General features: G+C 41.0%; 1 protein-coding gene across 2 annotated transcripts in view; it reads right to left on the reverse strand.

Moving 5' to 3' along the window:
- The window catches only part of TRMT1L (tRNA methyltransferase 1 like), a 30,333-nt gene that overhangs the window by 16,703 nt on the left and 445 nt on the right, over window positions 1-13,185 (reverse strand). For both annotated transcript variants that reach the window (XM_063134794.1, XM_063134801.1), the window contains exon 2: window positions 1,977-2,108. In XM_063134794.1, the coding sequence (XP_062990864.1) occupies window positions 1,977-2,108 (132 nt within the window). The remainder of the gene's footprint in view (window positions 1-1,976; window positions 2,109-13,185) is intronic.

The following is a 13,185-nucleotide window of genomic DNA, read 5'->3' on the forward strand; positions in this document are numbered from 1 at the left end:
TACCTTTTGTCTTCAAAAAGACATATAAGAATTTATGAAAGGGAAACCCTCACATTCAATTGGAAATGTAACATATTTCAACATTCCCAAGTACCTCAAGAGTCCTAGGTGAGAAGCAATAACTTGCATTCATTGATATTTGAGGAAGCACTTCCCTACTTTGGCTCAGTCTTCTCCCAAAAGCAGGTCTATGACCCCCCTGGAAAAAGTGAAGGGGCAGGATTGCTGAAGGGGCACGATTGCAGTTTGAGATTGATAAACAAATGGTCAAGGAACACCTAATTTCTTTGAACGAGTTCAAATCTCCAGGGCCCAATGAACTGCATCCTACAATAATAAAGGAGCTAGCAGAAGAACTCTCAGAACCACTGTCTATTTTCTTTGCAAAATCATGGAAGACAGGTGAAGTGCCGGACGACTGGAAGAGGGCTAACATTGTCCCTATCTTCAAAAAGGGCAAAAAGGAGGAAGCTGGGAACTACAGACCAGTCAGTCTGACATCTATCCCTGGGAATTTTTTGGAGCAGATTATAAATAAGTCAGTCTGTAAGCACCTTGAAAACAATGCGGTGATTACTAGAAGCCAGCATGGATTTGTCAGGAACAAATCCTGTCAGACTAATCTGATCTCATTTTTTGATCGGGTAACCTCCCTTGTGGACTGTGGGAATGCTGTGGACACAATATAACTTGACTTCAGCCAAGCTTTTGACAAAGTGCCCCATGATATTCTGATTAACAAACTAGCTAAAAGTGGGCTAGATGGAACAACTATTAGGTGGATTCACAGTTGGCTACAGAATTGGACTCAAAGAGTACTTATCAATGGAAACTTCTCAAACTGGGGGGAAGTAACAAGTGTTACCAGTCCTGGGCCCAGTGCTCTTCAACATTTTTATTAATGATTTGGGCGAGGAGGTGCAGAGATTGCTTATCAAATTTGCAGATTACACAAAATTGGGTGGGATAGCTAATACCCTAGAAACAAACTTCAAAGTGATCTTGATAGGCTGGAGAGCTGGGCTGAAAACAACAGAATGAAATGTAATAGGGATAAATGCCAAGTTCTACACTTAGGGAAAAAAATCAAATGCACCGTTACAAGATGGAGGATACTTAGCTCAGCAACACTACAAGTGAGGAGGATCTTGGAATTGTTGTAGATCACAAGCTAAATATCAGCCCACAGTGGCCTGGTTCAGACAACACGCTAAACCATGCTGCTTAACCACAAAATGGTTAAGGGAATTACTTAACCATTTTGTGGTTCCTTAACCATTTGGTGGTTAAGCAGCATGGTTTAGCATGTTGTCTGAACCAGGCCAATGTGTTGTGGCTGCAAAAAAAGCAAATGCTACTTTGGGCTGCATTAATAAAAGTATAGCTTCCAAATCATGTGAGGTATTGGTTCTCCTCTATTTGGCACTAGTTAGGCCTCATCTTGAGTACTGCATCCAGTTCTGGGCACCACACTTCAAGAAAGATGCAGATAAGCTGGAGCGTGTTCAGAGGAGGGAAACGAGGATGATCAGGGGTCTGGAAACAAAGCCCTACGAGGAGAGACTGAAAGAACTGAGCATGTTTAGCCCAGAGAAGAGAAGATTGAAGGGAAACATGATAACACTCTTTAAATACTTGAAAGGTTGTCACACAGAGGAGGGACAGGATCTCTTCTCGATCATCCCAGAGTGCAGGACACTGAATAATGGGCTCAAGTTACAGGAAGCCAGGAAAAACTTACTGATTGTTAGGGCAGTATGACAATGGAACCAATTACCTAGGGAGGTTGTGAACTCTCCCACACTAGAGGCATTCAAGAGGCAGCTGGACAACCATCTGTCAGGGATGCTTTAAGGTGGATTCCTGCATTGAGCAGGGGGTTGGACTTGATGGCCTTATAGGCCCCTTACAACTCTACTATTCTATGATTCTGGGATGTATCTGTAAATAAGGATTCCTGTTTTATGTTAGCAAACCTCTTGGAGATTCAGATGATGCATCCAATAGGATACTGTTAGGCTCTTTTATAGAGTCTTGCTTCATTTCTTCCTTAGTTATTTCCACATCTGGCTTGGGGATTTCCATTTTACTGGAGACATCCATGCTACCTGGAGAAAGATGAAAAAAACATATTTACAATATATATTTTATTAGCTACATTGATAGCAGTTCAAAATGTGCTGTTATTGCTTTATACAATGCAAAAGCATAATAAGAACTATGGATTGGATCCAGACTTAGTCATACTTAGAGTGTAGGCAATTTTAAAGCAATGGTCATATCAGGCATATCAAAGAGGCCAAGTTAAAAAGCTTGTCTGCACCAAAGTTTGCTTTTGACCGGTTATTGGCAGGCAGTTTGACCTGGGGAAAAAGAGGACATTACAAGAAAAAAATCTTTGTCAATAAGGTTCATGCCCCAGACAAGTCTAAACCACAGAGAACAAGTTCAGAAATGTCTATAGAACTGTGGGAATAAAACAAGATGTCCGCAAATATGAATTAATATGGAGAGGCAGGATTAAAAGAGTAAAGCAGCCAATCAGAGTACAGTAAGCAATCACATCACATATCATGTTCAAGTGTAAAACTATAAAAGTAAAGAGATACTAGGTGTGGTCACTAGCAGAAAGCTGTGTTGGTTTTGTAAGCGCTATGCATTGTCTTGTTTTCTGTTTTAAACTTTGTCAACAAGTACCATGGTATTAGTTTCCTTCTATAATTATCTTCAATACACTTGCTTTTTGTTAATACATGTTTTAAAATATAATCTATGAGTATCTATTTATAAAGTAGTTGTTACCTGTGAATGACTCAGTCCTTCTCAGCATCAGAAAAACCACATCTCTCTGAACCCAGATATAGACAGGAAGTAAGAGCCTGTCATGAGTAAGCAGAGGACTGCTAAATTAGATCTGTTATCCTTAAGTTTTAACTCTTACAGGAATAAATACATTGTAATCATGGACTTAACTTAGCCATAGATTTCAATGGATCTTCTCTAAGCATGACTAAGTCTATATCCAACTGTTTGAAAAGTCAAGTAGTATGTCCAATACCAGGCCTAACGGAAATGCCAGCTTTGTGCAGATGGAACACTTCAGGTCTTTAACCATGACTGAGCACAGGAATAGGATTACATACTTCAATCCCCTCCCTATCCCCTGAAGTTTCTCACTGCTTTAACCATGGTTACCATTTTAGCCAGGATCTGAAACTGGTTTGTAAACCCTAGTCAAGATGGAATCTGGTTAGGGTTAATGATGGTTATGATCAGTGTAGATGTGATCCTTAACTTTGACTTTGCAAGCAACAGGCAGCAGGTTTGGGAGAAGGGAAACAAATGATAACTGCTTGCTTTTAAATCTCTTAACCATGGTTAGAGATCAAGAGTCCCGTCTATGAGCGGTTATGTTCTGCGCATATTATATACATGTAAACCAAGCACAGGGATCTTTTGGCACTGAGCTCTGGACACACAGGCAAACCTGATATCCCAAAACCTCAGCGCTCATAAGCAAGGTCTTTGAAAGCAATTATTTGTTTTATTAAAGAAGAATTAAAATAAACTAAAACCATACATCATCAGAGGAATTAGAATCATACATCCAAAAGAGTTAACACTGAGAAGGTTAAAAGATAATAAGCATTTAAAGGTCAGTAAAGTTAGGTGCAATGGGATACTTATAAAACTGTATATGTGCGCCTGTGTATGTTCAAAAGGGAGGGGGGATGAAATGAATGTCAGCTGGGATCAGTGTGGTATGTTTGCAGTTCTTAATATTTTACCCAAGAGAATAGCAAGCAAAATAAAAGATTGTAGGTATGTCCCAGAAGAAGAAAGTTATGCAGAGGGATATCAGAGGTAGAGTCATAGGCCGTGTTCGGACAACACAATAATCAACCCTGTGCTAATAGTCAACTCCACAGATAACTATTATCATGTTGTCTTGGGTACCCCCCAACATAGGCATCCGTAGAGTTGACTTTAAGCACAGGGTTGACTATTGCCCAACCCCCCTGCTGTCCTCCCCACAGAATAGAGGTGCTGGTTCCATGGGAATCCCCCTTTGTGCTGGGTCCCCGAGTCAGTACCCAGCGTTGCACTTTCCTCCTTCTGTTCCGACGGTGGGGTGACCCGGCATGAAGGAGGACACCAGCGCCACATGGGACGATCACGGCACCCTCATGTTCCCAGAGATGTGCACGTCCTGCACCTTGTTGGGGCGCCACGTGCATATGCTGACCCTGCTGATAGCATCAGACAAGCATCTCCCTCTGCCCCACCAAGCAGAGGGGGGGAGGGAGACACTCGCCTGATGCTGTCCTTCAAGTTCAACCCCCTGCTCAATGCAGACATCCACATTAAAGCATATCTGACAGATGGCTATTCAGCTGCATCTTGACTACTTGTAGTATGGAAGAACCCACTACCTCCCTAGGTAACTGCTTCCATTGTTGTACTGTTCTAACAGTCAGGAAGTTTTTCCTGAAGTTCAGCTGGAAATTGGCTTTCTGTAACTTCTGTAACGAGATCCTGGCCCTCCTCTGTCTGACAACCTTTCAAGTACTTGAAGAGTGCTATCATGTCTCCCCTCAGCCTTCTCTTCTCAAGGCTAAACATGCCCAGTTCTTTTAGTCTCTCCTCATAGGGCTTTGTTTCTAGACCCCTGATCGTTGCCCTCCTCTGAATCCCCTCCAGCTTGTCTACATCCTTATTGAAGTGTGGTGCCCAGAACTGGACACAGTACTTAAGATAAGGCCTAACTAGTACTGAATAGAGGGGAACCAGTGATTTACTTTTTTTGCAGCCACATCACACTGTTGGCTCATATTCAGCTTGTAATCTACAACAATTCCAAGATCCTTTTTGCTTGTAGTATTGCTGAGCCAAGTATCCCCCATCTTGTAACTGTGCATAGGTGTAGAACTTGGCATTTATCCCTATCAAAAAAGCTTAATGCACCCAGTTTCTACTGCATATTCCACTGAAGTGCTTTATAACGAGGAAGAAGCTCTCTATTAAATTTTTTATTATTTCTTGTTGTCCCATTTTAGAAGTAGAGAGTTGTGCTAAACGATATTACATGCTATAACAAAAGATGTGCAAAGTCCTAAGCAATGCATCAAACTGAAACTAGTCTTGCACACTATGCAGCAGAAAATCTATGGTAAGGGAACCATAGCTAATTCTGCCCCCTTAATGAGTGTGTCTCTCTGTGTTGGTACTTGATATTCACACTTTTATTTTCAAGTGTACAGTTAGGGATGCAACTAAAAATGTAGAGTATGAATCGGTCCATAGCATCAAATAGATACTTCAGCAGCAGTGACGGATCAAGACACTTTTCTTATGTTGTAGAGAACTCAGTACAAACTCTACTATTAAGACCTAGTTCTTGTCCATGCAAGTGATAACGGGGTGTGTTTAATTTATGCATAAATGTACCCCCTTAATTGTCATTCCTATCTGAAATGAAGCTGAAGTATATGCCACTAGTTCCAAATCATCCCATGCTATGTTTGCCTCTCCCCTCCAAAGTTTAGGCTCTTTGGACCATTTTGCTCAGGTAACTCTGAAATGTGTCATGCACACAAATGCCAATGAGTAATAATAATAAATGATGTAATAACAATAAAATGAACACTTTGATCACAGTTATTGGCTGACAGTAACATCCATGATTGTATGGGTATTTTCAGGTAATGGAAGTTTCTATTGGTAGTGAGAAGTATATTAATCCTAATGCTAGCTATCCCCCCCTTCATCCCCCCCCTTCATCAAGTCAGCAGCACCATTAACTTAAAAAAGTTAGGCAGAGGATCCAATTCTGTCCATTTTTGCTTTTCAGAACTGGGCTAAAGAAAAAGAACAGCAAACTTTCCCCTCCAAACTGTATCCCAGGGGGAGTACATTCGTAAGACTGCTTAACATTAGTTACTTACTAGCACATCTTCGATACTATCATTGCCACTTCAATTAGCATGATTAATGAATAGAAAAAGAGGTTTTCCAGTGAAGGCAGATTCTACATCTGCTATTTCTAGTCAATGCTGCTGTTTGTGATACCTATTTTCATCTGAGAAATAATGTCAAAAGATATTTAAAAACATTTTTCTTCTAAATTATTATATTATGTGAACAACAATCCAAACTTCATGGCTTAAGCCAGAAAAATCCCAATGTCTTTTCTCTCCCTCCTCATAAATGCATTCATACATTAATTATTTACTTAAAACATTTCTTGGCTGCCTTTTAGGACAGAAGCCCTCCTAAGCAATAAAATACATAAAACTGGTTCTAATTATGCCTCTTCCTCAGTAGCATGTGATTTCTTGAGTTAAGTGATAGCTGGCATTCTTTGATAAAAAAAATCCTTTGCCAAGTTTACCTGCCAGAATGTCAGTGAATTTCATCCTCCTGGTTAGTTGCAGGGCAGGGGGAGGTATGTACATTATCAGAGGCAATTGTTTCAAACTAACAGAAGTTTTATCACAAAAAAGTTACTCTGTCTGTAAAATACACAGCTGATTGTACCACATGAAGCCACAGCTATTTGCCTGCACAGTAAAGCGGTAGGGACCACCTTGTAACATGATGAGGAAGAGAATATTTAAGAAGGCAACATGACGTACTTTTTTTTCTCAGCAGAGAAGACACGAAACAGAGGTAACTAACTTTCAAAATCTGCCTCGGGAGCATTTTTATATAATAGCCAGGGATGCCTGTTTTATCTATTACTGCAGCTTCTGTAAAGCTATTTTCCATCACTCTAGTTAGCTCCAAAGAGTCTTTAGAATGGGAAAACAAGATGGCGACGAGGGAGGTTGCTTTGCTTTGAGCTCTGCAGTTTGTTTTTAGTTTGATTTGTTTTAACCATTTTTAACTATTTTAAATGCTGCAATTCGTCTGGCAGCCCAAATGGGTATAAATAGGCAGTGAGTATTTTTGCCTTATCCTCTTTTTCTATTGACTCAAAAAGTTAATCTACAAAAAGGCTGTCTGCACTAATTGCTGTGAGTTACTGGGTTGGGAGCCCACAGCTGCGTAGTGTGATTTAGGGTCTTTGAAGTTGATGCTCCGAAGCAGATATAACTCAGAAGAGGAATTATATCTAATAACAACATACTTGTGTTAAAAAGCAGCAGAGATGGGAAGACTTAAAAGACCCAGGATTTCAGATAAGGATGATAAGGTGGTGCTCCCAAGCACTAAACAAAGTAGCCTGGACCAATATTTCTTGCCAATGAAAGCCAAGCCTGCCCCTGAGAAATTCACTATACCAGTCCGGAAGCGTTTTGACCCCCTGCGCGCAGAAGTGATTGACCAGGGACGTGAGGTGGAGGAGGGTAAGGTTGACAGTCTGCCATCTCCTTTGTTGACGAAACAGAAAATGTCAGCTGGAAAAGCAGATCTGCTGGGAGAACAGTGTTTGCTACTCAGCCGTACAGTTCAATCTACCTACACACGAATACATAACATCGTGGAGAAACTGGCACTTGTGCATTCCTGTGGCTTACAACATTGACCTCCAGGAAGTGCAGGGAGAGAGCGACAAACCACCAAAGGGTAAAGCAGTAAGAACTTTTGCTTATTCAAATAATTTGATATTGAGACCATGTGAAGTTGTAGTTCACTTATTCCTATACAGAGGGCCACTTCCTAATTGGAGCTCTGTTTTCTGGGCCAAACAACACTTGAGGCTGCTGGTGGGTTTTTCTTCAGGCAACTTAGAGTTAAAATCAATTAAGATAGGGTGGCCATATGAAAAGGAGGACATGGCTCCTCTATCTTTAACAGTTGCATAGAAAAGGGAATTTCAGCGGGTGTCATTTGTATATATGGAGAACCTGGTGAAATCCCCTCTTCATCACAGCAGTTAAAGCCGCAGGAGCTATACTAGAGTGACCAGATACAAAAGAGGGCAGGGCACCTGCAGCTTTAACTGGTGTGATGAAGAGGAAATTTCACCAGGTTCTCCTTATATACAAATGACACCTGCTGAAATTTCCTTTTCAATACAACTGTTAAAGATACAGGAGCCTTGTCCTCCATTTTATACGGTCACCCTAATTAAGAGGCTTTTTAATAACGAACAGTCTATGAGAATCCTCTTACTCTTTAACTCCTGAAGAATCCCAGCACTAATAATGGGAAAGAAAGACCAATTAGCTGAGAAAGGCATGGTCCCTTATCAAAACTTTAAAGATGCCACAGTAAGACCTTTGCTGCCTATCTAAAAAGGAGGAGATGGGAAGAAAAGCTCCTTCCTTCCCTTTAACCAGACTTACTACAAACTCAGCTGTGTGTGATGATCTATTTCAGGTGAATCAGGAAAATCTTCAGGACCCTATTTATGTGATACCACACCAGAACAAGCCACTCCCTAAACACTTAGCCTCAAACCAGCTTGATTGGACAAAGCCAACAGAAGAAGAACTGATATTCTCCTTCCACAAACTTCCTGATGAAGAACAACACAGAATTATGGACAAATTAGGCAAGCTACAACTCAAGTTAAGCCAAATATGGACATGTACTCAACAAAATATTGGGGGAATAGATGCAAACCAATTTTCTCACTCTAAAGTGATCTCACCCAAATGCATAGTTACAACAGGAAGTAGAATTGGATTAGCTAGATCTACAGATGCAGAGTTGCCCATCAAGGGCGCTCCTTTGCAAGCTCCAGCTAGGAGGAATGATCCCCAGATTACTGCTGAGGCAGAGTCTAAAGATCCCTCTGTTAGACATAGAATAAATATCAGGAGAACACTGTCTAATGAGGAATAGCTAGCTTACAGATATCTAGAACCACATGAACTGGGTAGTCTACCTGCAAATTCGCAACAAGCAGCAGATGCGACCTGCCCAAGCACATAATGGCAGTGTTTTTTTAGACACTGCAGGTCGCCTAGATCAGATAAATTAGCAGTAAAGCACCCTGAGCATTCATTACGTATTTTGTCATGGAATATGGCAGGGTGGCTGAATAAGTTTATTGATCCTGAATTTACCACCTATATGCAATTGGTTGATTTATTGTGCCTATAAGAAACCTGGCTCATAGATGTTACTGGTATCCAATTACAAGGTTTTAAAATAGTGGTTCTTCCAGCTGTAAAAACATGTAAGCATGGGCATGGAAGTGGCAGTCTGGCTGTCCTCCTTTCTACTGATACACAAATGGATATAAAGGATTTAAAATTAACAAACACTGGATATATCCAGTCAGTATTAGTAAATTTCCCTAAAATCCAGTTATCTGTTTAAATGTATATATTCCTTCTAAATCCATAAACCATGATGCAAAACAAGTCTGGCAGGATCTGGAATAAGTGTTACAATGTACTGAGGAAACATTTCCAAGAACAGAGGTTTTGTTGTGTGGGGATTTTAATGCCCAAATTAGGGTGGTGGTGGGGGGAGAATAATGAACAAATGAGTAAACTTATTGCTTTAGATGAAGACAATACTAACATTCCAGATAGATCTTCACAGGGTAGGATTATCAATAAAATGGGCAAATACTCTACTCTCTTGAACATAAGCACCATCTATGATGCTTAAATGGTAGGCCCCTAGACAAGACAAAAGGCCACTATACTTACTTATCCCAGAATGGGGGCATTGTGGTGGACTATATTTTTGTGTCATATGCTATCTATTCAAAAATTCAATCATTTCATGTAGAAGCTCAGGCAGACAGTGACCATCTCTCATTGGTGGCACAGGTAGGCCGCATAAAGAGCAACAAATGCCCACTGCCATACACTCTATGCAGGGTGTGTGTATTGGGAAAAGGCTTATCAGATGGACACTGATGGTGGCAGATGAAATAAAGCAAACTCTGGGGAATCAGACCATGATGAAGCTAAGAGATGAATTCATAAATAAGACAGGTTGCACCCTTAATTTGTACCAGGCCCTGTTAGAAAACCTAAGACCCTTTTTGGTAAAACCTGGGCACCAGAAGACAGAATCTTATACAAAATCCTGGTTTGATGCAGAGTGTAGAAAAAGAAAACAGTCCTTGGTTAAAAGCAGCTAGATCTTTAAGGAAATATAAATCTGTTGATTAAATTAGGAAGCTTTTAATACAGCAAAGTGCGTATAAGAACCTCTTAAGAGTTAAAAAGAAGAGTTATGCTAACAAATTTTGGAAAGACCTTGAGCAAGCCATTATCAGCAAGAATGAAAAATATTTCTGGGATCTTGTAGCACGTGGACATAAGCAAATAAAACCAGCAGTAGAGGGGCAAATCTCAATGGCTAAATGGGTCTTGCATTTTGGAAGTATGTATAAAGGTAGCTCTAAAGACGGTCAATTTGCAGGGTATGAAATAAAGGATCAGCCAGCTTTAGGGGTGCTACCTATTTGGCCCCCTGTTACTGAAGCAGAAATCAAAAGCCTTATTGGAAGACTCTCCTTAGGTAAAACTCCAGGATTGGATATGCTGCCCCCTGAAATCTTTCGCATGGATCCAGAGTGGTGGGCACCAATCCTGGCAACACTATAACAATTAATTCAACTGGAATACTGACAAATGGGTGGACATTGAGGCCTTAGCTAGATGGGGCTTTATCCCAGGGTAATCCCCGGGATCGTCCCTGTACATCCACATGATGCACAGGTTGTCCCAGGATAAGGGAGGGATGATCCCTCCCTTGCCCCGGGATCTCGCTCTCCACTTTAGGCCTCGTTTTTCTGCAGTCCCAGGCTGAGCGGAACGTGTGGCCAGGTATTGCGGTTTGACCCGGCTCCTCACGATTAGCCGGGCCCCATGCACAGGGAGCAGAGCTCCTCAGGAATTCTGCGCCCATCGGGGTGGGGTGGGAGGGAGCGGGGAAGAGGCGCTGCTGCCTGTCTTAAAAAAACCCAACCAAAATGGCGGGCGTGACACCTCTTCCTCCGAGGTCGTCGCGCGCTGCGTGTGAACAGAGGGAGAGATCGTGTGATAAATATATCATGGGTTATTCACCCCTCTGTCCCGATAGACTGCTAGGTCTAGCTGAGGCCCTAGTATTATAGTCCCAATCTATAAGATAAGCGATCGAGGGGACCCTCAAAATGACCACCCAATAAGTCTACTTGATGTTCTTGCTAAAATATATGCATGGTATCTCCTAGATAAATTAGAACAATGGGTCGAAGAACATCAGGCCTTGTCCCCAATGCAGGCAGGTTTTCATAAAGGGCACAGCATAACAGATCAGTGTTTTGTTCTGAACTATTTTACCAAAAAGTATGTAAACAGTCCATCAAAAGTTATATATCACATTCGTAGATCTTTCATCTGCATTTGATTCAATAGACCGATGTTTATGGAAGAAATTAAACACCATCTCAGTTGATAAACACCTGCTGTTCCTTGTGCAGCAACTTTATTCTAACACGGACATCAAAATTTGAGTTAGCATGGCAGGTTCCCTCTCTGATTCTATCCCAACAGTAAGGGAAGTCAAACAAGTCTGTATCCTGGCACCACTTCTATTTAAACTTTATATAAATGACATAACTCATGAGCTTTCTTCTTCTGCTTATTTCCCTCCTGCAGTTGGGAAACAGAAGGTCCCAGTTCTGTTTTATGCAGATGATACGGCACTTATTTCATTAACTCAAACTGGCATGAGAAGATTACTCACTAAATTCGGAAACTACTGCAAGCAGAACGGTCTATCCATTAACAACAGCAAAACAAAAATGGTCGTGTTTGCCAAAAGGTATGAGCAGCATAAATAGACCCTGGATGGACATAGTATTGAACAATGTCATTCATTCAAATATTTACAGTAGGGCTTAATTTATCTGAAAATACCTTATAGCATACCCATTTCAAGGCAATTACATCTTCAGCTGCCCATCTATTGGGGCCTATAAAGAAACTGCACTATACTGAGGGCCACTGTTTAGTAGAACCAACCCTAAAGGTTTTTGCAGCCAACATTGTGTCTTATCTTCTATATGATGCACCAATCTGGGGTAGCCACTGCAGAGATGAACTTGATGCATTTTGGATTTCGAGAATAGAGAAGGCTGGTTACAATCTTGTAGATGCTTGATGTTGAGTTATTCAATCCCCCTAACAACAATAATGCAGGATGTATCCGATCATAAGATCCGAGATATTGTGCTTGGTGAAGATGACAAAAGAGATTCTGAATACATAAAAAACTGTGAATTTGCTACTTGATACACTAAAATCAAAACAGATCATAAAAGGGCTACTTATTTGCGAGAATTAACTTTTCCCCGTTAGGCATGCTTTTACCCAGCTCAGATTTCAAATGATGCCCACCAAGTATCTGGCTAGAAGATGTTCTAATAGACCTGTAAAAGAGCGCTTTTGCATATGCAAAGCAGGACATATTGAGGATCTCATACATTATATCCTATACTCTCCATTATATAATTCGCCCAGGGATAAATTTATTTTCCCTTTCCAGACCACCTTACAAGGCCAATCAGACGATTTTAAAATTAGATGGCTGTTGGCTGATGTGGACAAATTCATCAGCTACAGGATAGCTTTATTTGCGCTAGCTGCAAGAAAAATAGGAGCAGCCTTTCTAAACCATGCCACTGTCAAATCCCAAGGGGGTTAAACAGAAGGAATGTTTCAAATCCTGATCATTTTATTATATTCTTGTATTTTATTGTATCAAATGTTTTTCTGGTTTATAGTAGTGTGCTTTGTGTTTGTATTGTGATGGCCATTGGCTATAAACAATAAGAGAGAGAGAGAGAGCTCCAAAGGAAAGTTAAAAACCAGAATATGTTGGACTTCCTTTGATTTCTGTTTTTTGTTTTTATTCTTCCAACATATCAGCATCAACTTGAGGCTTGCTTTTTATATTGTGTTTAGTTTTTGCGGAGCGCTTGATTAAATTGGTACATTTACTGCTCTACCTTCACCCTTTTCAATCACCCCCTCCACTGATGGTGTGACTGGTCCATTCAGTAACGCCACAGAGACTTGTGCAGCAGAGGAGACCTCCCTTCGAAGGCGGCTGTCCGTCCCTTGTGTCTGTCCGTCTGCAACAGTCCCTGCTATGGGCTCGCCGCCTCCCAATTGTTAGGCAGTGATTATTTTAATACTCATCAAAAGTAGTGGCACAATCCTTTACTCTTACGAAGGAACCAAAAAGTAAATAGTCGGGGGACGGGTCAGGAATGAAGGGGTG

The sequence above is a fragment of the Elgaria multicarinata genome, chromosome 1, assembly GCF_023053635.1.
Source record: "Elgaria multicarinata webbii isolate HBS135686 ecotype San Diego chromosome 1, rElgMul1.1.pri, whole genome shotgun sequence".
Taxonomy (NCBI): domain Eukaryota; kingdom Metazoa; phylum Chordata; class Lepidosauria; order Squamata; family Anguidae; genus Elgaria; species Elgaria multicarinata.